The 27338-nt window shown below is 43.3% G+C and overlaps 1 protein-coding gene across 4 annotated transcripts in view; it reads right to left on the bottom strand.

Moving 5' to 3' along the window:
- HEPACAM (hepatic and glial cell adhesion molecule) overlaps positions 1–27338 on the bottom strand; it is a 35198-nt gene that overhangs the window by 5292 nt on the left and 2568 nt on the right. The window contains exons 2-4 of one of the 4 annotated variants that reach the window (XM_009187574.4): positions 19939–20081; positions 11176–11281; positions 221–562 (exon numbers count right to left, since the gene is read on the bottom strand). In XM_009187574.4, coding sequence (XP_009185838.1) covers positions 221–562; positions 11176–11260 — 427 coding nt within the window. In that variant the 5' untranslated portion in view covers positions 11261–11281; positions 19939–20081. Of the gene's footprint in view, positions 1–220; positions 563–11175; positions 11663–11916; positions 11936–19938; positions 20082–27338 lie in introns of those variants that run through there. The other 3 variants (XM_009187576.4, XM_009187573.4, XM_003910894.5) reach the window with 3 other exon arrangements.

Genomic DNA, 27338 nt, shown 5'->3' with positions numbered 1-27338 from the left:
AACATATGCAAAGCACTTAGAATAGTTTCTGGCACATGGCAATCACTCTACATGTTAGCTGTGCTGTGCCTGTCTGCCAACTTCTAACGTCCACTTGCCTCATTCTCAGCTCCCAAGTGCCTTTTGGGTTGGTTTTCCCTTGGTCTAGCTGGTGCGCTGGGCAGACCCTTCCCCAGTCCCACCTGCCAGTCTTGCCTCTTTCCCTGCCAGAGCACTTTACCATCTACAGTAAGGTTGATGGTCTTTTCCCCAGTGAAGGTGTCGTCGGTGATGGAGATCTCAACCTCATAGGTGCCCTCATCAGCCAGCTGCAGGTCGCTGAGAAGCAGGGAGCCATTTTCAAAGAGCCGGATACGATCTCGATAGTCAGGCCGCAGGGTGCCGATGACCTCCGTGCCAATGGACTGCACCACGGTCACTGGCTTGTCCCGCTTCAGCTGCCACTTCACTACAGGCCTGTCGCTGCTGGTACTGCTGTACTGCACAGAAAGCAGAGCCGACTTCCCCACGGTGCCGTGGATCAGACGCACAGGGCTGGTGATGTTCACCCCCTCCAGGGGGTCTGTGAACAGAGGCCCATGAGGAAGAGGGAAGCGTCAGACCCTGGGCTCCTTAGCCCACTCCCAACTTTAAGTCTTCTGATCTCCCAAAGCCTCGCCCTCTGGCTCTTCACTCCCTGCCAATCCTGGCTTCTTAAGCCTGGGTGCTATCTCCTCCCCCATAGTAGCTCTGTGCACTCCTGCTCCTTTGTTCTCTCTCACAGCCATCTCACGGCCTTCAGTCCTTCTTCTACCTGGCCCTTGCCTCTCTGGCACTTTGTCCATTGCCTTTCTCTTGTGGAAGAGTCTAGCACACCCACACCCTATGAGCTCCATTCGTAAAAATATTGAACATCTCCTATCTGCCAGACACTTTTCTTTGTCTTTAGGATATATCAATGAGCAAAGCCGACAAAAATCCCTACCCCCATGAAGCTTATAAGTCATTAGACCTCTGGGTGAATTTGTCAGATCTTCTCAATTGGGGATTGGGAGGGTGAGGAGATGGAGAAAGCACGGAACACAGATTCACAAAGAAAGGAGTAGGTCATGAGACAGTGCCAGTAAAGGGAAAGCTTAGGGGCCTGAAGACAACTTGACCACTTTCTAGTTATACCAAGAGCCTCCCCTGTCTTTTTTGCAGATGCATGTAGTGTCTTACTAGGCCCACTCAGTGCAGAACAGTCCTGCAACTAGGAGGGTGGTTTTGGGAATTCACCCAAACTCCAGCCCAATCTGTACCCCTAGAAGAGGGATTTGGGATGGGCAGAACAAAGAGCTTAGAATCAGAAAAGCTTTTTCAGGCTGGGCTCTACCTACCTCTTACTGGCTATGTGGATTTGGGTACATAATCATTTTAAGCCTCATTCTTCTCATTTGTAAAATAAGGATAATAATAACAAGGCTGGGCACGGTGGCTCACGCCTGTAATCATAGCACTTTGGGAGGCCAAGACAGGAAGATCACCTGAGGTCAGGAGTTTGAGACCAGCCTGGCCAACATGGCAAAACCCCGTCTCTACTAAAAATACCAAAAAATTAACTGGCGTTGTGGCACGCGTCTGTAATCCCAGCTACTCGGGAGGCTGAGACACGAGAATCGCTTGAACCCGGGAGGCAGAGGTTGCAGTGAGCTGAGACAGTGCTGCTGCATTCGAGCCTGGGTGACAGAGGACTCCTCCATCTCAGAAAAAACAAAAACAAAAACAAAAAAAACCCAACAGCAACTGCCTTATCAAGTTCACAAGATTGGAAAGTACAATATGCATATTTGTCATTGTCATATAGCAGACAGAACACAAAACTGAGCAGAGTTTTGGGCCCTATTGTTGATACGTGACTTAGGAGGGTCCCATCTCCTTGGAGCTCAGATTTCCCATAGATAAAAGGAGTAGTAGGCTGGATGGTCTCATTGGTTTGTTCTAGCCCTGTAATTCTGGGATTTTACCACTTGTCCAATGGATGCCCTATCCAGAGGGCATTTCAGAGACCTCTTAGGAGCTTTCGGACCTGAAAAGACACTGCTATTTGATGTCACCTAGCCTTGCAGAGCAATCCTACCACCCGAAGGAGGGTCTTCTGGAGAGGACGCCAGTTGGGAGCTGAGCTGAGTTTAGCTGAACAGGCACATACATGCCAGATTCTCAGTCCCTCTGCACCCGCTGCCACTTCCTTTGGCAGTCATTCCCTCTGAAGCTCCCTCTTGCTTTCTCACCCTTATTTCTCACTCTGCTGCTGCTGCCGTTCAGTGCTGAGGAAACTGAGCTGTACCTTTTCATTCCTTATTTCTCTCCTTGTGCTTAAAGGGCCAGACCAAACCAAGAGGCAATTAAGCTAAAAGGTTGGTGGTGAAGATCAAAGCAAATTTTATTTACTAAACATATTAGATCAATTTTTGGAAAAAGTGCTTTGCTAAGTAGTAAGCTCCTCATCTTTGGAAATGGCCAAGGAAAGCCCAACTGGCTATTTTTACACTTTGCTGGGCCTCAGCTTCCTCCTGTGTACATTGAAGTAGCAGGACCAGAAGATCTCTAGGGACCTTCTTAGCTCTGACTTTTTTTTTTTTTTTTGAGACAAGGTCTCACTCTGTCACCCAGACTGAAGTGCAGTGGCACGACCTTGGCTTACTGCAACCTCTGCCTCCCAGGATCCAGTGAATCTCCCACCTCAGCCTTCCAAGTAGCTGGGACCACAGGCATGTGCCACTATGCCTGGCTGGTTTTTTTTTTTTTTTTTTGTATTTTTTGTAGAAACGGGATTTCACCATGTTGCCCAGGTGGCTGGTCTTGAATTCCTGAGCTCAAGCAATCCACCTGTGTTGGCCTCCCAAAGTGCTGGGATTACAGGTGTGGGCCACCACACCTGGCCCTAACTCTGACATTCTACGATCCGCTACCTGCCAGGAATGTTAGAATGATAAAACCTTAAAAGTAGAAGAAACAGGTTGGATGTGGTGGCACATGCCTGTAATCCTAGCTACTCGGGAGGCTGAGGCAGGAAAATCACTTGAACCCAGGAAGTGGAGGTTGCAGTGAGCTAAGATTGCACCACTGCACTCCAGGCTGGGCGACAGAGCCAGACTCCATCTCAAAAAATAAATAAATAAATAAATAAATAAATAAATAAAATAAAGCAGAAGAGACAGCTCTACTGATTAAAGCTGAATGTGTGAATATCATATGCTTGCTGTTGAATGAAAATCTTAATTTGGGGCAAGCAAAATGAACAATATAAACTATTTTCAGACTTTTAAAAATTAATGATACTTTCTTCCCACAAAATCTTAAATAAAAACAGACAAATGAAATGTGGTTCCATCTCACCTGCTTTGGTAGAAGAGGTGGTGGGGATGAGTCCTGTCCCCCTCAATAACCTAAGGAGCAACTAGGAATCCCTACTGGCTCTGTGCATCAGACTAAAGTCCATTTGACCACATGATCCATAAGGTTTCTTCCAATTCTTAATTTTTGTGATTAAGAAATTAGGTCCAAGGCATGGCTTGATTTAGAAAAGCAAACTTTCAAATTTCCCTGAGTAGGCAAATAGGCTTTGGTATGTATAACAAGAGGTGGTCCTGAAAAAAGTCATGAGCTTTATTAAAGGCCACTGGGGTGATGATCAAATAGCTGGGGAACATCTACCTCCTTTCTCGGGACCCAATGTGCAGTAGTATGCTATGTAGGTGAGGGTTACATATGCAGAGGCATCCTGGAGTTTAGTAAATTGGTGTGTGAAAGGAAAATAAATCTTGGGGCTCCAAAATCACTAAGCTAAAGGGAAAAGTCAAGCTGGGAACTGCTTATAGCAAACCTGCCTCCCATTCTATTCAAAGTCACCCCTCTGCTCACTAAGATAAATGCATATCTGATTGCCTCCTTTGGAAAGACTAATCAAAAAAAGAAACTCAAAATAATGCAACCATTTGTCTCTTATCTGCCTATGACCTGGAAGCCCTCTCCCCACTGAAGAGTTGTCCCACCTTTCCGGACCAAACCAATGTTCGTCTTACATATGTTGATTGATGTCTAATGTCTTCCTAAAATGTATGAAACCAAACTGTGCTCTGACCACCTTGGGCACATCTCATCAGGACCCCCTGAGGCTGTGTCACAGGCATACGTCCTCAACTTTGGCAAATAAACTTTGTAAATTAACTGAGACCTGTCTCAGATATTCGGGCTTCACAGGTATAATGACCCCAAGCACCAAACTTTGAGGATTCTCATTTCCTTCTTCTAGAGTCTGGACAGTGACAACCTCAAAAACAAGTAGAAGGGATTTCCCCTTTCGCTTCTATCCTCTGTGGCCTCCTGGAGCTTTCCTGGCTTCCACGCTCTCCTGTCCCATCCAAAGTCCTAGGAGCCTTTTCACTATCTATTTCTCCCTGAGGCCTTTCTGCCCATTTAAAGTAGATTTGTTCTGGATAAGAATATTGGAGGAGTTATGGCCTACAGATTGCCTGAGGCCTTACCCTCCTTTAGATAAGTCCCCTCATCATGCCTGTGAACATGGGCATGTCCGTGGGTCAAAAGGATGTATCACATGTGTTCATAAGTGAATGAAGGAGTCTTTCTTGAAAGCTGACAGAGCAGTTTGCTGAGCAAACACTGTTTCCCAAAAACTGTAGCCAAAATCATGCTCTGTATTAAGTTCAGGGTTCCACAACTTTCAAGGGACACAGAGAACTGGGACAGGAGCCAAAGCACGACACAGAAATGAGGAAATAGCTCACAACTAAGGTCCAGAGTGGAAATAAAAGGACTAGGACCGCTCAACCTTGAGAAGCGATTAACTTAATCATTGTCTCCAAGGCATCATAATGTAGAAAGTTTCTGTTCCCACCAGAGGCTGAAGAAAAGGAAATGAGAGCTCAGCAAGTTGTACCTTATCAACCTCAACAATGCAGTACTGGAGTAGGTCGTTGGGCACTCCTCAGGTAGGATTTTGAGCTGCTGTGATGCTGGGGAATGTCAAACTTTAGGGTATAAGAATGCATCTGCAGATAGCCTTGGCTTTTCTTAATAGGGTAGTCCCTTAGAGAAATCACCATCCACTCATTTTTATGTGTTCCCTTTGCTGAGCCAAAGTTTCCTTTCGCCAGTATTTGTCTTAAATTTACCTTTTAAAAGTGCCAATGTGGGTAGTGCCAAATATGTGTTCTAGGACTTGGTCTATACACACCTTATCCATATTCCTAACACCAAAGGTTGCTGCCATGTCCCTTTTCATCTGAAAAGTTTTTGGTTTAGTTTGGGTCTGTCTCCACAAAGAAGTCTCTTCATCCTTTTGGCCGTCATAGATACCCTTCCTTGGGCTTTCTCCAACTGTATTATTTCCTTTTATGGTGTGGTAGCCAGAACTGCATCTAATAATCCAAGGGCAGAACACCTCGGTTTCCTAAAAGGAAAACATATTGTTTCTGCTTTTGGTTTTTAATATTATTCCTAATTAATGAGGATCTGAGAAAACCACCCCCTTCCTTTGCTGTTACTGTATAGGTGCATCACTTATTGTGTGGATGTTGGGGCTGCTCTGTTGTATTCTTATGTTGTTATCCTGTTGAGGCCTACAAGTCATTTGAAGCGCCAGTTATTCAGGGATGTGAGAGAAAACCAGGAAACAGAAGCTGTGAAGAAGGCTTTTGGGATCCAGAAGGAAAGGAGCTGGTAGCTTTTTATCTACAATCTAAGGAGTGTAGATGTTCAGGAATGTGTACCTAGTTAATAGGTATCAAGATGGCACACAGAGATTTACCACGTTTGTGGACTGGAACAGTCACTCTTGTTAAGCTGTCAATTCTCCTAAACTGATTTATAGTTTAATACAATGCCAATCAAAATCCCAGGAGGTTTACTTTGTGATCTTGACATGAAGATAGACAAATAGATCAATAGAAAGTCTGAAAACAGACTTAAATATGATTGCTCAAATGATGACAAAGGTGATACTGCAGTGCAGGGAGAAAAGTTCTTTTCACAAAATAGTGCTGGGCCATGTAGGATAAAAATGAATTGACCCTTACCTCACACCTTACACAAACATTACCTTTGGATGGATTGCAGATCTAAATATGAAAGGTAAAACAACAACGTTTGAAAAAGAAAACAGACTACGTCCTTGACTTGAGGGCAGACACAGATCTCTTATAAAGGACACAAAAGTGGTAACCATCAAAGAAGGAAATGATACATTAGACTCAATAAAATTAAGAGCTTCTGTTCATCAAAAGATACTATTGTGAAAATGAAAGGCAAACTATAAAGTGGGAGGAGATGTTTGCAATACATATATACTATAAAAGGCTCATAAGCAAAATATATAATTTAAACTCCCACAAGTTCACAATTTTAAAGAAATTCAAACAACACAATAGGAAAATTGGCACATTAATTTTAATAGAAATACAATTTTAAACTTTTTTTTTTTTTTTTTTCCCAGCGACAAGGTGTCACCCTGTTTCCCAGGCTGGACTGCAGTGGCATGACCATACCTCACTGCAGCCTCAAACTCCTGGGCTCAAGAGATTCTCTTGTCTGAACCTCCCAAGTAGCTGGGACTACAGGAACACACCACCACATTCAGCTAATTAAAAAAAATTTTATAGGGAAGAGGTCTTACTACATTGCCCAGGCTGGTTTTGAACTCCTGGCCTCAAGCAATCTTTATGCCTTGGCCTCTTAAAGTGCTGGGATTACAGATGTGAGCCATCATACCAACCTTAAACCAGAATTTGATACTGGTTCATACCCACTAGGATGGCCAAAAGGAGAAAAAGAAAATACAATTATTGGGAAGATATGGATCATCTGAAACTCTCATACATGTTGATAGGAGCGTAAACTGATACATTCATTTTTGAAAACCGTTTGGCCATATCTATGAAAGCTAAACACACAAATACCCTATAATTAAGCAATTCTACTCCTAGGTGTATCCCCGAAAGAAATGCCCATATCTGTTCTCCAAAAGACATGTACCATTATAGGATGTATAATAGTAACAACTCTATTCGTAAAGCCCCAACAGGGCTAAGTTGGTTGGGTTGGTTTGGAAACAACCAAAGTGTCTATCAAAGTTGAATAGAGAAATAAATTGTGGCATATTCATACAATGGAATACTATACAGCAGTGAGACCAAACAAACTAAGACAACAACATAGATGAATCCTACAAACTTGATGTTCAGACATAGAAGATTGAATACATATGATACCACTTATAGAAAGACATGCAAAATTAATTTGCATTAGAAGTTAGGATACCACTATAATCCCAGAGGGAAGACAGTAGTAACTGAGATAGTATGAGGGTGATTCTGAGGTGCCAAAATGTTGTTTCTTGATCTGGGGGTTGATTACATGGGTTTGTTAACTTTTTAAAGGCTCACCAAACTGTATCTTTATGCTAAATGTACTTTCTTGTATGTAATTTTTAATAAACAATTTTAAAAATGACAGCACCTGCAATGTGGGGGTGAACTTGGGGCTAAAGAGCATGGAACCCAGGTAAGAGACTTGTTTCTATTGGGTGCCTAGAGGATGGAATCTCTTGTATTCCAGACAATAAAACCATGGAAATCAGATTACCTAGATTTATGGCATGTTGTGCCTATGTCTGTCAGTTAATGTCCTGGTCTCTAGAAAATTCTTATTTGAACATTTCATAAATTGGAATTTAAAAATTGGGAAATAAAAATGAATTTAGAAAAACTTCATTTGTCCATGTCAGGGCCAGACTGTTAAAGACTGTGTGCTCCGTGACGCCTCAGGGCTAGCTTGGTAGTGTCTGCCATAGTACAAGATTAAAGTAAAGATTGGGGAGCCAGGGCCACATGGTCCAGTCTCCCCTTTAGTGCCAATCTTAAAAACTACATTTCCCAGCCAGCTTCCCTTGCTGTGAAGTATGGCCATTTGACTGAGTCGTAGCAAAGAGAACTAGTGCAAGTGATACATATCACTTACAGACCTTGTTTAGCAAAGTCTTCCTTGTAGTATGTCTCTCCATTAAAAAAATAAAATAAAATTCTCTACCTGGAAGAAAAGAAGATAAACCTCATGGTGATCTTTGGAAGCACATGTCAAAGTTGATAGGGCTCCATTGGCTTGGTCCCTGAAAAACTTCATGGAGTAGAGTCCTTCCTCTTCCCAGGTCTAGTCTGAAACTACAATGGACTATCACATAGTTAATGCCAGGAACTTAAATTTTGGAATTTATTGTTCCCAGAAGCAGACATTTTCCTAAATAATCTATTAGGGATGGGAGGGATTCCTTCTAGAACCTCAGCTCTTATTACTCTTTAGTCCACAGCAGTACAATGGCCTCTCCCAGCACTTACCTCTTATCTATCATAGGTCATTAACTAATATCCTATTAGCATAACTTACATTATAACTTTTTTTTTTTTTTTTTGAGAAAGGTTCTTGCTCTGTCACCCAGGCTGAAGTGCAGTGACATGATCATGGCTCACTGAGGCCTTGACCTCCCTGGTTCAAGCAATCCTCCCACCTCAGCTTCCTGAGTAGCTGGAATTACAAGCGTGCACCACTAGGTCTGGCTAATTTTTACATTTTTGTAGAGATGGGGTTTCACCATGGTGCCCAGGCTGGTCTTGAACTCCTGGGCTCAAGCCATCCACCTGCCTAGGTCTCCCAAAGTTCTGAGATTACAAGCATGAACCACCACTCCTGGCCACATTTAGAATGTTTTGATGTATTTACTAAGTTACATTTTTCCACATACAATATCCTTGATCACCTTTTGTTTTGTCCCAGTCTTACTGACTGACGTGATCTTTCTGTAATTTTTTCCCCTACCATTTGATGACCAGAAAGAGTTTAGGGTCATCTCTGCTTTGTATATTTGTGTCATTCCGATTCTCAACTCACTATCTCCATACCTTCAGCTCTCGTTATTTCTTCAGCTCATTGTCATTTCACCAAAGCCAACAGTAACTTCTTAATTGCCTTATCCAATGGGCTCTTTCAGGTCTTTGTCACATTCGATGGTGTTGGTTTACTCCTGAAAACTCTCAACTCCCTTGATTTTCTGGACAGTACCACAGGCTTCTAGTCCTTCTGTCTCTCTGACTGTTCTCTCTTTGTCTCCTTAATAGGCATTTCTTCCTCTGCCTTCCTCTACAAATCTTGAGGTTACATGATGTTTCATTTTCATCCCATGTTTTTCCCCTCCTCAGTAATATTATCTATTTTTATTGTTTTAACTCTCACCTATGGCCTGACAGCTGCCAAATACCTCTCTCCAACCCTGACCTCTCTGCCACCCAACTCCAGGCTATGTAACATCTTCACACAGAAGCCTCATAGGTATTTCAATCTAAACATGTATGATATTCATTTTTTTGTTTAACGTTTCACACAGCAATCCTCCCTCCCTCCCTAAATCCTCCTACTTCCTACAGGTCACTAGCTCCTGACTTTACCTCTAAAACATTTTCTCAGCGTGCCTCATTCCCTCTATCTTTATTATAATTTCAGTCCACGTTATTTCTCTTATTTCTCTCCTGATCTATTGCAATAGCTTTTTGACCTGTGTTCCCCTCAAATTCATACGTTGAAGTCCTAACCCCCAAGTACTTCAGAATGTGATCTTATTTGTCAATGGGGTTACTGCAGATCTAATAAGAAGGGATCATAATGGAGTAGGGTGGACCTAATCTAGTATGTGTCCTTATAAAAAGGGGAAATGTGGACACAGACATGCAAACACGGAGAATGCCATACCAAGACTGGAGTGATGCTGCCACAAGTCAAGGAATTACCAGAAGCTAGGAGAGAACCCTAAGGCAGAACCCTCCCTAGAAGCTTCAGAGAGAGCATGGCCCTGCTGACACCTCAATCTCCCACTTCTGGCTTCCAGGACTTTGAGATAATGCATTTCTATTGTTTAAGCCACTCGGTTTGTGGTATTTTGTTACAGGAATCCTAGAAAATGAATGCAAACTTCCTTTCTTATTTTATTTGCCTCCAGTTTCCCCTGCAATGGTCCCCTGCAGACTGAGTAAGCTATCTGAAAGGTATGTGTAACCCCGACAGTTCCCAAATTAAAAACCGCTCACTCCCCCACCTCTCAACCCCCAGATTATGAGTCTGGTTTACAAAGCTCTTGCCTAACTCAATTCATGCTTTTCTCTCCAGCAGTGATGAACTGCTGGGCTCCGACTAAACACTTGATGTTATTTCAAGCTGTTGACCTTTGCTCATTTCCCAACCCTAACACCCACTTATATATACTCCTACCTTTTTTCCCCATCTTTTAAAATTCAGTGCACACATTCCTTCTACCAGAAAACCTCCCCCTGATATTCCCACACCCTGTGTCCTACCGTATCAACCCCTGCTCCACCAGCACCACCTTTCCGGATGGGGTAGGTGACCTTTCTCTGATTGCTATGCATTCTCTGCATAATTGACTTATGATAGTTCCTGCAGTTTAGTAAAAAGATCTCTGCATCTCTTTGCCCCACTAAGTTGTGAATTCCTCGGCACTCTGTAACTGTGTGTGTGTGTGTGTGTGTGTGCGCACGCATATGTGTATGTACTCATAAATAGGTATACTTAAATAAGATCACTTCTCGAAGGATTGGTAGGGGGCGGTAGAGGAGGTAAGCAGCTATGGAGTGGAGTGAATTATGGATAGGTGGGTATGGCTATCCCACACTAGGAGGCTCATTATCTCCAAAGATTCTTTCATCTGCCTTACTCTTCCACACTCAGAGAGGCCAGAGTCGGGGACTGGGGAGGTACAAAAAGAAGATTTCCCCTACCCCCGCCCCTCAAGCCCCACCACAATCCCTTGGAAAGAATGCCGGACTGGCCCACGCCAACAAGTCATCCCATACGAAATGGCCCAGTGCCCGCCATCTAATGTACTGAATGCCGTGGGAGCTCCAAAGTCATGCAGCCTTTTGGGGGAAGGGGGCAGGGGCCGCGCGGGAGGCACACGGAATAAAGAAATATGCTCAACACTAATGCCTGAATTCCCTGAGATGCTTCCCACGGCAGCTGAGCTCTCCCCCACTCCCGCCCCAAAGGCATTCAGGCCCTCCACTCTCCCCTCCCTCTGCTGCAAAAAGCCCTGGGTCCTTTCTTCAGACCCTTTCTTACCCTCTGGCCTCCTACCTGTCTGGATCAGAAGAAGGTAGACCAAAGGAGCGAGGTGTAGGGCCCTGGAGGCTCTGGACAGGGCTCCCCTTTCTCTCTTCATTTTGGATGGCGTTCTCCAGCTCTGGTGGAGACAATTAGCATGATTTCTCCACTCTGGGCACGTCCCCTTTGTACCACTCGGAGTTTCTCTGCCCGAACACAACCCTGCCAACTTCCCTCTGAATACACAGAGCTCTGTGTATTGCTGGACTTGTTCTTTCCTCTCCCTCAGACCTGGCATTTTCTAGTTTCCTAGCCCTACATCCCCAGTTTGGAAGCGGGTATCTGCTTAGGAGATAATCTCCAACTCAGGTTCCAACATGGGGGGCACCGGCAGCCCAGCAGTTGGTTGCTTGTTGGTGCTGAGCCCCACTACCTGGGGAGATGAGGATCTGGGCTCAGAGCACTGAGCTGGGACACACACTTAACTGGACTTTGTGTCCCAACCTACCCTGTCTCCACCTCACAGTCCTTCTCCCTGAGGAGGAGGGTACATGCCAGGACAGACCTCCAATAAGCTCTGAAAAGGGAGGGAGAAGAGCTTTTAAAAAGCTGGGAAGTGAAAGACTCCAGAGAATTGCTGAAGAAATGGAAAACCCCTGCTCCATCCCAAAGGAAGAAGACTGGAAAACAGCTTGAATTCTATTATTTTTACACTTGTCTTTCTCTGGCTTGGAATTTTCTCTTCTATCATAGAACCACATAGATGCTGGAGACCTCTTTCCAGAAGCCACTCTGTTCATTCCCCTGCTTTCAGCCAATTTTCTAGAACATGTCAGAGCAAAATGAAGGTAATGTCCTAATAGCCAGCATCCTAGGGTTCTATTGTCAGCTTAACAGCCTAGCTTTGCGCTCCTGTCTCGAGGCTGTGAAGAGGAGAAACACCCTAGCTCTACTCTGACCCCCATTCACGTGTTCACACCATTTCATGAGGGCGGCCAAGGGAATGGATGCCTAGTAACTGTGATCTTGGGATGGGCTTGCAACCTCTTTGAGCCTCCAATTTCTCATCTGTAAAATGGGGAAAATAATAGCTTTCTTGAGGGGAATTGTTGGGAGGATTGATGAAGATTTGGTACAGAAGAGTACCTAGCAAATCTTTTGTTACAGAGATGACATTTTAAATTTTTAAAAAATTGCCTTTTCTTGTTTCTTTTTTCATTCATGCTGGGATCTTTATATTTTTGGGAGACCAAACTTCACAACTTCCTTCTTGATCATCCCTAAACCCTGGTCTTGGTTTTGTAAATGCAGCGATTATCTCTCTGAATATTCTTTTTACATACTGGAGAAAGCCTGAGTAGGTCAACTTTCCAGAACTGAAGCATTATTACATAGCCCTTTTGAGCCTCGGCAGAGGGAGAAGAGTTGGGAGGCACTGAACTTCACAGAACTCTCCGAAAACATTCTGAAATATATAAAGGGGATTCTTTTTTTTTTTTTTTTTTTTTTTTTTTGAGACGGAGTCTCGCTCTGTCGCCCAGGCTGGCGTGTAGTGGCCGGATCTCAGCTCACTGCAAGCTCCGCCTCCCGGGTTCACGCCATTCTCCTGCCTCAGCCTCCCGAGTAGCTGGGACTACAGGCGCCCGCCACCTCGCCCGGCTAGTTTTTTGTATTTTTAGTAGAGACGGTGTTTCACCATGTTAGCCAGGATGGTCTCGATCTCCTGACCTCGTGATCCACCCGTCTCGGCCTCCCAAAGTGCTGGGATTACAATAAAGGGGATTCTTTTTTCCTTTTGCATTTTGGTGTTTATGACTTTTCCCTAGACAACTCAAGGCACCTTTCTTCCACTGGAAGAGCTAATGTTATTATAGCAGTACACAAAAAGAAAGAGTCAATATGCGGCTTCTGACATTTAAAATAGCATTTCAAAGTCCATAGTAAGATGAAAGGCTTAGCCAGTCTTTGTAAGGGACAAAAGAGTATTCTAATTTCTTTTATCTACCCCTTGACATATCATAGATCAGCCTGTGGACTAGATCTCAGAGTCCTTCTGGAGTGTAGATAAATGGCCCCTTTGCCTGTGATAGCTGGGCCTTGAGGCGTATGGATGGGAGTAAAAGGAGGATGCGGCGTTTGGAAAATAGAAAGCCTGAAGTCTGCCCTTGTTATCCTGAGGCACTGTGGAAAGAAAAATGTGCTAGAGGGAGACTAAGAGGATCTAAGTTCTCAATATCCCCACTTCCCTGCCCCAGAGGTGGCTCTTTATACCTGCACAGAATTTGCAAGGGTTTCTAGGTTTCCAGAAGCCCTTGAGGAGACTCAGAAGTGCCGAGAAGATAAAGAACTGGCAGGAAGCAGAAGACTGAGCAAAGGCACTGCCATGTACAGGGATTCTGAGGCCAGAGGCAACAGCTGGGGCCACCTACTGCTGTGGTGGGAGCCTCAGGTAGCTCACCAGGCCAGGAAAAAATGTTGACTCCGAGTAGAGACTGGTGGGAAACCTGAGAATACCACACAGGTCCACAGACACCGTCTCCCTCTGTTGCCACAAGGTTACTTCAGCCATACCACCTATATTTACCCCAACTCTTATTAGAGAGGAGCTGGTGTTGGGAGAGGACAATTGGAAAGACTGCTTGAACAATTGCCCGAGCTGTCCAAGCAGAGACTGAGCTACCTAAAGACAGTGTGAAAATGGTTGGATCAGACTGGGCTTACTGAGATGGAGTGATATTTTCCTCTGCTACCCTGGGGGGTGAGAGGCTCATGTGGAAGATCACAGCAACTACAAAGACATAAAGGCATTCCCTTTCCTTTGTACGTCTGAATGTACAAGGAGCAATTTTGCAATCTTGCTTCCAGTGAATGAGTAGGCCTTTAGAAACTTATAATCATCTACTTATGTGCCTTTCTCTCCTAACAAAGAGTTCTTTGATTTAAGAGCTGTCTTATTTGTCTCTCTGTCCATAGTACCGAATACAGGGCAGGCACATAGTAGGTGCTCAACAGGCAGTTGCCAAATATTGAATGGATAAGCCCTTGCCTTAGTTCCTTTACAGGGGCTTCTCAAGCAGCTGGACAACTGGGGGTTGGGGAGGGGGGTGAGCAAGGGAGTGAGGCTACAGTTTATGGACACATATGAGGCACCCCTTGGGAATTCCCAGAAATAACCAGGGCTCACTTTGAGTGGGGACACTGATCCAATAGGCAATTGACTTACAGAAACATAAAGTAACAGCCTCACACATCTCAGCTGTCTTGGCTCGCCTTATGTTATCCTTCCTTGTGTTCTTTGAGTTTTTTCCTCTGGGTGTGTCTGTCTCATGTAATTGTTGATGATGCTGGCTGTTTTATTTTTTTAAGGGATATTCTGACTATTAATGTCACATTTCTTTAATGTCAAAAATATATTTATATTTGTTAGTCCACATGTCCAATTTTTGGATCAGTAAGTGTGGTTATTGTGGCCATTTCCTCATGAGCCTGCAAGCCTTTCTGGAGCAGGGAACGAAATTCTTCATTCCTCTGGGTCTCCCCATGGGGCCCAATTCTGAGCTCTGCATAACGAGGCTGCTCCAACAATGGTGTTGACAAACTGCTTGACTGATGGCAGTCATCCCTTGCTCAGCCAAGGCCTACAGCCCTGCCTTTCCTGAGCTCTCTGACAGATTCATTTCTGAGGGCACTGTCCTCTTCTGAGCAGCGTAGCCCAGTTCTCTTGGCCCCTTCACTGCACACAGTTGCTTCAGAATACTCCTTATTTGGAAACCCCTCTGGGGCTCTGGAATCTGGACTTCTCTCCCCTGCAACAGCGGCAGCCCTGGCTGCTGGTCCTCATACTTCTGCACTGAGCACCCAGACAGAGCCCCTGCAGCTCAAGATGGAGCACCTCAACACAAATTCACCACCAGCAGAAACTCAGAAGTATCTGTCTCTAGAATGGGAGGAAGGAGGAAGCTAGTGATTTTAACCGAATCACCATCCGATGCAAACCTCTGTGAGAGCAGCCCAAAACAACAAATAAACAAACAAAAAAGGAGGCTAAGAAATTGTAAAACTGAACTCTATCTTCCAAGAACTGAAGGTCTTGTAACAGTCACAGATCAGCGGACTCACTGTGCAGCAAGAGACACTTACGATAACCTTGTCTCACTTCTCCATTTTTTCAGATGAGGAAACCAAGGAGTAGCAGGGTTAAGTAATTTGCCCAAAGGTAAACGGCTATCTACTGATGGACCCTGGACTCCCAATGTTACTTAAAAACAAATGAACAAGCAAAAATCATTTAAAAATTACTTAATAGTAAAGGCAAGAAAAAATAACACACACATGAATGATATGTGAATAAGAACCATTTTAAGTAATTCTACTATTAGAAGTAAGAGTGTCCCCACCCACCTGGCCTGTTCCTCTGTCTCCAGGGAATAATGATAATACTACAAGAGAGGTTTAGAAACCACACTTACTAATAATATCCCATCAGTGGTGACTTTTATGTTTAGCATGCCTTCTCCTCCCCTTCATTCACTTCCTGCTATTAATTGAGTCATATCTGTCTCCTCCACTAAATCCTGAATCATTATTGGTAGCAGAATGAGAAAAAGCCTTCCAACTAATGGCACCAAAATTCCTGTGAGTGAGGAAATTTTCTTTAGCGAGAAAGTTACCTTGATATGCCACATGAAGTAGAAGGTAAGACCTTGAGCATTAAGAGTCAAGGAACACAAAGATAAATTGCTCCTCATTAGAAATAAAGAGGAATTTGGGGGCAAGGAAAGTACAAAGAGAAGACAGATTAAGATAGGAAGAGGGGATGGTGGGGAATTGAAGAAAATTTAAGAGCAGCTTGCATTGTTACACTGTATACCTCCCCTCCTTTGTCTTCTTCAAAACTTCAACTTGAAGAAAACTTCTTCTTCAAAACTTTACTACTCTCAAATGCAGTATGTGTGTATGCTTCTAGCCAACAAAATATGGCAAAGGTGATGGGATAGGCACCCTCTTGATTAGGTTACAACATGGAAGACATAAACCAGAGAGAGATTGTCTAGTGTACTACCATGGCATGAGAGGCCCCTGTGGCAAGGAACTGCTGGCCTCCTCTAGGAGCTGAGAGCAACTGTCAGTCAACAGCCAGCAAAGGAAAAAAAACAAAAAACAAAACAAAAAAAGGAACCTCAGTGCTACAACCACAAGGAACTGAATTCTTCCAACAACCATATGAGCTTGGAAGAGGCCCCCCCCGCCCCCCGCCAGGCTTCAGAAAGGAACTTGGACAGCTGACACCTTAATTGAAGTCTGGTGAGAGACCCTGAGCAGCAGACCTATCTAAGCTGTGCGTGAACTCCTGACCCAAAGAAACTGTAAGAAGATAAATGTATTCTGCCAGGCATGGTGGTTCATGCCTGTAATCCCAGCACTTTGAGAGGCTGAGGCAGGTAGATGGCTGGAGCCCAGGAGTTGGAGACCAGCCTGGGTAACATGCAAAACCCTGTCTCCACAAAAAATACAAAAAATTAGCCGGGCATGATGGTATGTGCCTGTAGTCCCAGTGACTCTGGAGGCTGAGGTGAGAGGATCCTTTGAGCCCAGGAGGTTGAGGCTCCAGTGAGCTGAGATTGTACCACTGCACTCCAGCCTGGGTGACAGAGCCAGAACCTGTCTCAAATAATAATAATTCATGTATGCTGTTTTAAGTTGCTAAATGTGCAGTATTTGTTATGTAGCATAGAAAATGAATACAATTAGCATGTGTGCATTTATACTGACAAAGAGGACTGAGTTCTAGGTTTGGTACAACATGGTATGGAAAAAGGACGGCATATGTAGAACTGTGAAATGAGTTCTAAACTGACTAATTCAGCTGAAGCAGGAGAATGGAGTCAGGGATGATCTTGAAAACCTAGGCCTTTAAAAATTTGAAGAAATATTGGTATCTTAATTTGGGTTTCCTCAGAGGCAAATCCTAAGTCAAGAAGTCAAATAGTTTATCCAAAAGGTAATTGCGGCAGAACCAGGTAGTATATTGGGGGAATGAAACTGGAAGGAAAGGAAGCCAGTAAAGGATGCATATTAAGTAAATCACTATTGTGGGCAGCTACAGCTTATTCTTCCTGGGAGCCCTGGGTGGTAGTAAAGAATATGCCTCCTAGGGGATAGGGAGCTGGGGTATTTATCCACCAACTGCCATCAGATATGAGGTAAGGGGCTGCTTCTGAGGGGTAAGGAGAGGTTAATTTCTGAGGCTTCTTACCTCCCTGTTCTGTTTCTCTCTCTCTCTCTCTCTCTCTCTGTGTGTGTGTGTGTGTATGTATGAGAGAGAGAGAGAGAGACAGAGAGAGTACTACTCTGCATTTGACACTGTTAACCACTATATATATATATATATATTTGCTTATTTATTTCTTCCAACCCTATCTTACAAACAAGAAAACAAACTTCTGAGAGGTCAGCAGCTTGTTGAGGTCACATAGCTGTTAAATGGCAGAATTTGGATTAGATCCCAGACTGATCACCAAAAAAGCTTAGGCTTTTGACCAACCCCTAATGCACCAGTAGGAAGTCCTCCTCCTGGTATAAGCTTTTACCATCCAGGACCTACTCCCTGACTAAGCTCTGGATATGAATCAGCCCTCTCTCCCCACTCCTTGGACCTGCTGGTATTGGTGAAGGTATTTTCTTTTTCTTTTCTTTTTTTTTTTTTGAGATGGAGTCTTGCTCTGTCACCCAGGCTGGAATGAATGCAGTGGCGTGATCTCTGCTCACTGTAGCCTCCGCCTCCCAGGTTCGAGCACTTATCTGCCTCAGCTTCCTGAGTAGCCGGGACTACAGGTGCCCGCCATCACGCCTGGCCAATTTTTTTCGTATTTTTAGTAGAGATGAGGTTTCACCATCTTGGCCAGGCTGGTCTTGAACTCCTGACCTCATGATCCACCCACCTGGGCCTCCCAAAGTGCTGGGATTACAGGTGTGAGCCACCACGCCTGGCCTAGTGATGAAGGTATTTTCATTTTTATTTTTTGTTGTATAAATCTATATGCAAATGGTACTGGTGTTGTCTCTACCATAAGTTTGATTTCTCCTAAAGGACAGAGGACTCGGGAGGCAAACACCAGTCAGAGAATTTGTAGAGCTGCAGCACATTGCCTGGGAAACAACGAGTTTGTATGAGGCTTTGTGTTGAGAGGAGGCAGGCCCCAGCTCCTACAGCAACCTCTGAATAAGAGACAGATTAGCCAGCTCCCTTCGGAACAAAACAAGCTTTCTGTATGCCTGGACAGTGAGGAATGGCCCCCCTCCAAGAACCTTTTTTTTCTATTCGTTTTCTTTCTAAAGTTCTCCTAGGTGGTCCTACTCTGGGGGCCTCTGAAAAGCATCAAATAGAAAGTAGAAATGGAGTCAAAAGGCACCTTCATCCTGAACATTGGTTTTGCTGGCTGCAGATTTCTGTAAACATGAAGAGTTACTCAGATGAAAAGGGTTCTGCAGAGATATGGTGTCTCCACAAGATGTGGAGTTTGTTGGGAGAAATACATGATCCCGGGGGTGGCATGGGGTCCTGGGTAAATTTTGGAAGGGCAGCAAGGAGGTGCTCCCATTTCTCTACTGAAAACAGGAGAACATCAAAGTCTTTTATACTGAGAGTAAATATTTGATTTTTGAATAGAATTCCGGCCCCCTCAGAAACTGAGAGGGACTCAGGCTTGTGTCCATGGTTGCTAAACGTGCTCTATTCAGCCACTCTCCAGAGGAACAAAGAGGAGAAATTAATTGGCATTAAAGGGCTGGAAAGATCTAGCTTTTGCTGACCTACTTAAGATGCAGCAAGGACATTCTGGAGAATGTCTCTGGAGATCTGTTCTTGTAAAGCTTCAGTGCTCAAATACAAACAGGTTGAAAAATCATGGGGAAGCCACAAATTACACCCCAACTCATGAAAGGCTTCATTGTTTCCCTTCTCCTAGATCCTCAGATGGTGTCGACCCACCAACCGTGTCAGGGGAAGGATTCGCCACCCTCTGCCGTTGTTCACCCTCCTACCAAAGAGGGGGGCTCAGAAATGGGAATCAGCTGGCTAGCATCTGATAATTGCCTACTGTGTGAAGAACACTCTATGTTCCAAACATTAATAAGAGTGGTGGGATATGGAAGAGGAGGAAGGCAGCACATTCAAAAGTAATAGACGACAGGATCCCTGGATCCCTGTCTAGAAGCTGAAATATATTATAGCCGGGAAGGCTGCGCCTACATCTATAAGCAAGTATAATTGATAAAATATTTGCATTGCTCTTTACAAATTATCTTTTAGAGTATTTTTTATTTAACCTTCTAACAACGCTGTGCAGTGGGATTTTTTTTTTTTTTCTTCATTTTTTCCAGGAGGATCATGAAGCTTAGAGAGGTTAAATAACCTGCTCCAAGTCACACATTTTACAAGTTGGCACAGCCTAGACTTAACTGTGCTTCCTGTCTAGTGTTCATAATGCTGTACGCCTGAAAGAGGTTGCCTTCAGCCAGGCCCAGAAGTAAAAACTAAATAGGGAAAGGAGAGTTCTGAAACAAGATGTGAGAAAAGGGATCAGGCAGGTGACAGGACCGTAAAAAACAAAGCTTAGTTAGCAAGGGAAACAGAGCCCCCACTGGTTAGGCCAGGGACACTAAGAAGATAGATTTGTGATACACAGGATTCAACATGGGGAGGGACCACATTTCTTCAAAGAAGGCCCTAGCTAAGTTGTTAGCAGAGGTGGCTTGAAGACAGCGCTCAATTTTTCCCCTTGTTGCAGTACTTACAGGATTTGGCTTTGTCTAGTTTAAAGATTCTTGCCAAAGTCAGGCCTCCAAGATTCTGCATCTGGTTTGTTGCCCGGCAAACTAAGGAATGTGATTTGTCAAGATCATCTGGTTGTAAGTGCCTGAAGTTCAGCTGGAGCTATCTGAAACAAACAGGGAAGAATTTCTTGCATTATGTAAGAAAATTTTTCAGGGAGCAGGAATAATTGGAAATAAGGCAGTATGCTGTATCTGTACTGCCAAATATAGTAGCCATTAATTAGCCCATGTGGCTAGTGGGACTGAGGAAATACATTATAAATTCCATTTAATTGTAATTAAACTTAACACATGTATCTAGTGGTTAACATATTGGACAGTGCAGCTTGTCATGCAGGCAGGAGAAGAAGACTCTTGATGGAGCTAGTTAAAAAATAATCTTGGCAAAGGGCTGTGGCTTAGGTCACATGCACAGCTCTGGATCAATCACTGTAGCAAGGAGACTAGAACACTATCCCAGGCTGGGCCATGTACTTAACCCCACAGTCACAGGTGGGGCCATTGCTAGAAAAAGTGGGAGAAGAGATACTGGGAAGACAAATCAAAATCTTCTAAGGTTTTATGACTTCTATCTTGCTTCCTAAAAGATATATTAGCAAGCATTTACTGAAAGTCTATGATGTATGATATATTTTACATATGTAACATTACTTCTCACAAAACACAAACAAACCCTGAAGGGTCAATTATTATTACATATGTTACATATCTAGAAATAAAGACTCAGATAATGTGACTTGACCACAGACAGTAAATTGCAGAACTGGAGCATAAGCCCAAGTTTGTCTTTAAAACCCCTTTCTCCACTGTAATATGCTATCCCCAAAGATTTGGGATATAGAAAATGTGACTCTTAATAGTAGATAATTTAAACAATTACAGCAGAACACACACAAATGAATAACCTGGCTTTCTCCAAATAGTTATCTAGAGAGCCTTACTGCTTTTTTTAAAAAAATAAAATTCTATTTTCATTTATTTTTATTGTGGTAAAATATACAAAATACACAGTTTATCATTTTAACTTTTTAAAGTATACATTTCAGTGGGATTTAGTACGTTCACATTGCTGTGCAGCCATCACACTATCTTCTCCAGAACTTTTTCCTCTTATTTTCTCTTTTAAGGCCTCATGTCTTACACCTTTTAGGGGTTACATTTTTGAAATTCCTTTTCAAAAATTGCTGTTAGAGCCGGCAAGCTATTTTTTTTTTTTTTTTGACACGGAATCTCACTCTGGAATGCAGTGGCGCAGTCTCGGCTCACTGCAAGCTCCGCCTCCGGGTTCACGCCATTCTCCTGCCTCAGCCTCCTGAGTAGCTGGGTCTACAGGCGCCCGCCACCATGCCCAAGCTAATTTTTTGTATTTTTAGTAGAGACGGGGTTTCACCATGTTAGCCAGGATGATCTCAATCTCCCGACCTTGTGACCCGCCCGCCTTGGCCTCCCAAAGTGCTGGATTACAGGCGTGAGCCACCATGCCCGGCTCTGCAACCTATTTTTAAAGTATCTTTAATGATTAGAACTTTTATACTTCAAGAGATTTTTTTTTTTTAAAAAGTCAAGCAGAGAGTGAATAATGTAAGTAACAAGGATAGATAAAATAATGTTGGCTAAAACTAGCTTCAAAGGAAAAGTCTCTCCTGACCAACATGGCGAAACCCTGACTCTACTTAACACAAAAAATTAGCTGGGCGTGGTGGCACACGCCTGTAATCCCAGCTGTTCGGGAGGCTGAGGCGGGAGAATCTCTTGAACTTGGAGGCAGAGGTTGCAGTGAGCCAAGGTTGCATCACTGCACTTCAACCTGGGCGACAGAGAATTTGTCTCAAAAAAAAAAAAAAAAAAAAAAGGAAAAGTCTCCTACCTTAGTCAAGCTTCTTTGGCTTTTAAGAATAGATATCCCAGTGAAGTACCATCAGACAAGAGGCATATTGCATGAATACATAAGACCTGGATCTGGAATTGGAGGGCTTAGTTTTGAGGCCACTCCAGGAACCAGTTTTTGTAGGTAGCTCTGATTCATTCTGCTTGTCTCTTTTAGTCTCCAATATTTACCAATGGACTCATCTCAGAGCTCGTTTATGGTCTATGTTACAAATCATATAAAACCTAATGCAAATTTGCATTAATAATAAATAACTTTATTGGCTCATGTATTTAGAAAGACTAGAGATGGGGTAGCATTGAGGTAATTCAGAGGCTCAACAGTGTCAACAGGGAATAGAAAGAAGGATTTATTTATTTATTTATTTATTTATTTATTTATTTATTTCTGATAGAGTCTTGCTCTGTCACAGAGGGAGCAGGCAGCCAACAAGCCCTTCCTTGGAAGATCTGGATAGTGCATCTCTCAACTATCCTAAATGAATATTTGGCAATATAGAGAGATGCTGAAATCCCTGTTAATTTTCTTTTAATCACACACCAACAGTAAGGAGAAAAAGACTTCTGCATTCGTGGTAAAATTAGAGAATCTTTTGCAAAAAGTATACAGCAGATGCTGTTGAGAAAACTGGGCTTAACTGGAGCAATCTGCTATTGGTGCCATTTACAGTGAAATGCTACTGCAGAGACCTGGTCTGCACAGGCAAGCAGAAGGACTCCTCTAGTTATCCTAGTTAAAAAGGTTATTTTGAGAGGTGAATAAGGAGGAGGAAGAAAAAGGACAGTGCTATGGTCCATTTTCAGGAAATAGCCCAGAATATCAGTTAGCCCTAGAACACCCTGCTGAAACTTGGGAGAGGGGCTGAAAGTGGGCATGACTCAGCTGCCTGAGGCTTCATTCCCCGAAATCCAGTTCCCCTGAGAGTAGAGATAGGCAGGTTTCTCACTTCTATAGATGTTCTCCTTAGGCTATGCCCTGAGAACTGACATGTGACCAAGTTTTCTAATTTGTTACAGGTGTGGGTCAGTCAGCAACAAATAGGAAAGTAGTGACCAAAAATGCAAACTGCTCCCTCATGCTCATGAAACAATCAGTTCTGTATGGGGTGAACCGCTGCCAAGGACCCAATGACTCGGGGCTTTGTTCGGACATGTCCAGGGATCCCCCAGACACAGAAAAGGGATTATATCCAACTCTGATGAGGAGTGCTCTGGAGCAGGGCCTCAACACTTTGGTGCCAGCAGCATCCATTCTTTTAAGTTCCTGAGGAAGATAGACATTTCTAAGCAAACAGTTTCCTTGATGAGAAACCAACTCTGGTTATATAGAATATAAGCATTCCTGAAGAGTTCAGAAAAGGGGAACAGGGCCTTAGATGTGAATTCTCTGGACATATCAAGAATGTAGATTATTGACTGGGTGTGGTGGCTCACAGTTGTAATCCTAGCACTTTAGGAGGCCAAGGTAGGCAGATCACCTGAGGTCAGGAGTTCAAGACCAGCCTAGCCAACATGGTGAAACCCCCGTCTCTACTAAAAATACAAAAATTAGCTGGGCATGGTGGCGGGTGCCTGTAATCCCAGCTACTGGAGAGGCTGAGGCAGGAGAATCACTTGAACTCAGAAGGTGGAGGTTGCAGTGAGCCAAGATCGTGCCACTGCACTCCAGCCTGGGTGACAGAGCAAGACTCTGTCTCAAAAAAGAAGAATGTAGATTATTATGAAACCACTGGCCCAGTTGCTAGTGGGAGGCACAGACCTTGAGGTGGAGAGTTGAAGAAAGCAAGGAGATACCTAACAACACTTCTTCCCAAGTGTTGGTGTGCATGTATGTGTCTGTGTATGGAGGTGTGCAATTCAACCTCTCTGTTGCCTTCTCAAGTATTAGGTTGGTGCAAAAGTAAGTGGGGTTTTGGTACCAGCCACTGCAAAAACATACCAAATTGTAAAGACCATAAACACTATGAAGAAACTGCATCAACTAACGGGCAAAATAACCAGCTAGCATCGTAATGACAGGATCAAATTCACACATAACAATATTAACCTTAAATGTAAATGGGCTAAATGCCCCAGTTGAAAGACACAGACTGGCAAATTGGATAAAGAGTCAAGACCCATCAGTGTGCTGTACTCAGAAGACCCATCTCATGTGCAAAGACACACATAGGCTCAAAATAAAGGAACAGGAGAATATTTACCAAGCAAATGGTAAAGCAAAAAAAAAGCAGGAGTTGCAATCCTAGTGTCTGATAAAACAGACTTTAAACCAACAAAGATAAAAAGAGACAAGGATATTACATAATGGTAAAGGGATCAATGCACAAAAAAGAGCTAACTATCCTAAATATATATGCACCCAATACAGGAGCACCTAGATTCATAAAGCAAGTTCTTAGAGACCTACAAAGAGACTTAGACTCCCACACAATAATAGTCGGAGACTTTAACACTCCACTATTAATATTAGATCAATGAGACAGAAAGTTAACAAGGATATTCAGGACTTTAACTCAGCTCTGGATCAAGCACACTTAACAGATATCTACAGAACTCTCCACCCCAAATCAACAGAATATACCTTCTTCTTAGCATCACATTGCACTTATTCTAAAATTGACCACATAATTGGTAGTAAAACACTCCTCAGCAAATGCAAAAGAACGGACATTATAACAGTCTTTCAGACCACGGTGCAATCAAATTAGAACTCAGGATTAAGAAATTCACTAAAAACCACACAACTACATGGAAACTGAACAACCTGCTCCTGAATGACTACTGGGTAAACAATGAAATTAAGACAGAAATAAGTTATTTGAAACCAATGAGAACAAAGACACAATGTACCAGAATCTCTGGGACACAGCTAAAGCAGTGTTTAGAGGGAAATTTATAGCACTTAAATGCCCACAGGAGAAAGCGGGAAAGATGTAAAATCGACACCCTAACATCACAATGAAAAGAGCTAGAGAAGCAAGAGCAAATATCAGAAGACAAGAAATAACTAAGATCAGAGCCAAACTGAAGGGGATAGAGACACGAAAAACCCTTCAAAAAATCCATGAATCCAGGAGCTGGTTTTTTGAAAAGATTAACAAAATAGACTGATGATGGGTTGATGGTTGCAGCAAACCACTGTGGCATGTGTATACCTATGTAACAAACCTGCATGTTCTGCACGTGTATCCCAGAACTTAAAGTATAATAATAATAAAAAAAAGTAATTGCGGTTTTGGACCATGGATTTTAAGTGATTATAACTAGGCTCAAACACATTTTTATTAATCAAAATAGAACCATTACAATCAGCACCTTTTTGCCAATAGGAAATAAGTTCCTTTATTCCTGTAGTGTAAGAAGCTGTGCTTCGGGATTCGCTGAACTCTTAAAAAGCATTTTCTGCATCCTGCTGGTTGTAGAAGTGTTTTCCCTGCAAAAAGTTGTTGAGATGCTTGAAGAAGTGGTAGTTGGTTTGGCCACAGGTCAGATGAATATGGCGGATGAGGCAAAACTTCATAGACCAATTTGTTCAACTTTTGAAGGGTTGGTTGTGCGACAAGTAGTCAGGCATTGTTGTTGTTGTGAAGAACTGGGTCCTTTCTGTTGACCACTGTCAGGTGCAGGTGTTGCACTTTTCAGTGCCTCATTGATTTGCTAAGCATACTTCTCAGATGTAATGGTTTCACCAGGATTCAGAAAGCCACAGTGGATCAGACGGGCCGCAGACCACCAAACGGTGACCATGACTTGTTTTGGTGCTCTGGGAAGTGCTGTGGAGCTTCTTCTGGGCCCAACCATTGAGCTGGACGTTGCCAGCTTTGTATAAAATCTACTTTTCATAGCACGTCTCAATCCAATTGGAGAAATGGTTCATTGTTGTGTAGAACAAGAGAAGACAACACTTCAAAATGATAATTTTTTGATTTTCGGTTGGCTCATGAGGCACCCGCTTATCGAGCTTTTTCACCTTTCCAATTTGCTTCAAATGCCAAGTGGCCATAGAATGGTCAACATTGAGTTCTTCGGCAACTTCTCCTGTAGCTATGAGAGGATCAGCTTCAATGATTGCTCTCAATTGGTCATTGTCAACTTCCGATGGCCGGACACTATGCTCATCATCTTCAAGACTCTCATTTCCTTTGCAAAACTTTCTTTCTTTCTTTTAAAATTGAGACAGAGTCTTGTTCTGTCACTGGAGTACAGTGGCATGATCTCTGCTCACTGCAACCTCTGCCTCCCAGGTTCAAGCGATTCTCCCACCTCAGCCTCCTGAGTAGCTGGGATTACAGGTATGTGCCACCATGCCCAACTAATTTTTGTATTTTTAGTAGAGAAGGGGTTTCATCATGTTGGCCTGGCTGGTCTCAAACTCCTGACCTCAAGTGATCTGGATGCCTTGGCCTCCCAAAGTGCTGGGATTGCAGGTGTGAGCTGCCACACCTGGCCATCCTTCGCAAAACTTCTTGAACCACCACTGCACTGTATGTTTGCTAGCAGTTCCTGGGCCAAATGCATTCTTGATGTTGCAAGTTGTCTCTGCTGCTTTACAGCCCATTTTGAACTCGAATAAGAAAACTGCTTGCATTTGTTTTTTTGTCTAACATAATTTCCATAGTCTAAAATAAACATAAACAGCAAGAAATAAGTTATTAGCAAAAAAAAAGTGAGAAATGCCCATTAAACTGATGTATAACATAACCACATTTATTCAAGCATGTATTCCAACACGAAACGGCAAATTCCAACAATGCAAAAACCATAATTACTTTTGCACTCACCTAATAGTAGCTGTTTTTTGTTCCTTGCCCCTCTGGGTGGAGATGGGATGGGTTTCCTTCTTGCTATGCAGTTACTCAGTGCTATTGCTAAACCACCTCCTCCCTTTTTCTTAACCTCACCTACAACTTTGAATCTCATGTCACCAGACTATACCATGCTTGGGTTTCCAAGTTATACTTATCCACCAACCTCCAAGCCTTTTCAAGATTGTTGCTTCTGGCTCTCTCCAACATCATTCTTGTTATATTTTTTGGTGATTTCGGTATCCTCATGGATCATCTAATCAATGCTCTGGTGCTCGGTTTCTATCCCTTCTCCAGTGATCTTGTTCTTTAACCTACCTTAGCTTTCCCTTGTTTGGTCATACCATAGACTTTGACAGCACCAATAAGCACAGCCTCTCCATACACTCAGCTCCAAGCATCCTCCTCTCAGACCACAAGCATCCTACTCTCAGACCACCACCTCTTATCTTAGCACATTCTTTTGAGTACCCTGTTCTAACAAACCTTAGACCACCACAGGGACCTACAACTTCTTGACTCTACCAACTTTTCACTGTCCCTTACCTTCTACTTCTCATTTTATAACAAATGACCCTCAAATTTAGCATCTTAATACAACAAACATTATCTCACAAAGTTTCTGGTTGGGTGGTCTGGCTCAGGGTCTCTTATGAGGTTGCAGTCAAT

This window comes from Papio anubis, chromosome 12, assembly GCF_008728515.1.
Source record: "Papio anubis isolate 15944 chromosome 12, Panubis1.0, whole genome shotgun sequence".
NCBI lineage: Eukaryota > Metazoa > Chordata > Mammalia > Primates > Cercopithecidae > Papio > Papio anubis.
This window is presented reverse-complemented; position numbering and strand designations above follow the sequence as displayed.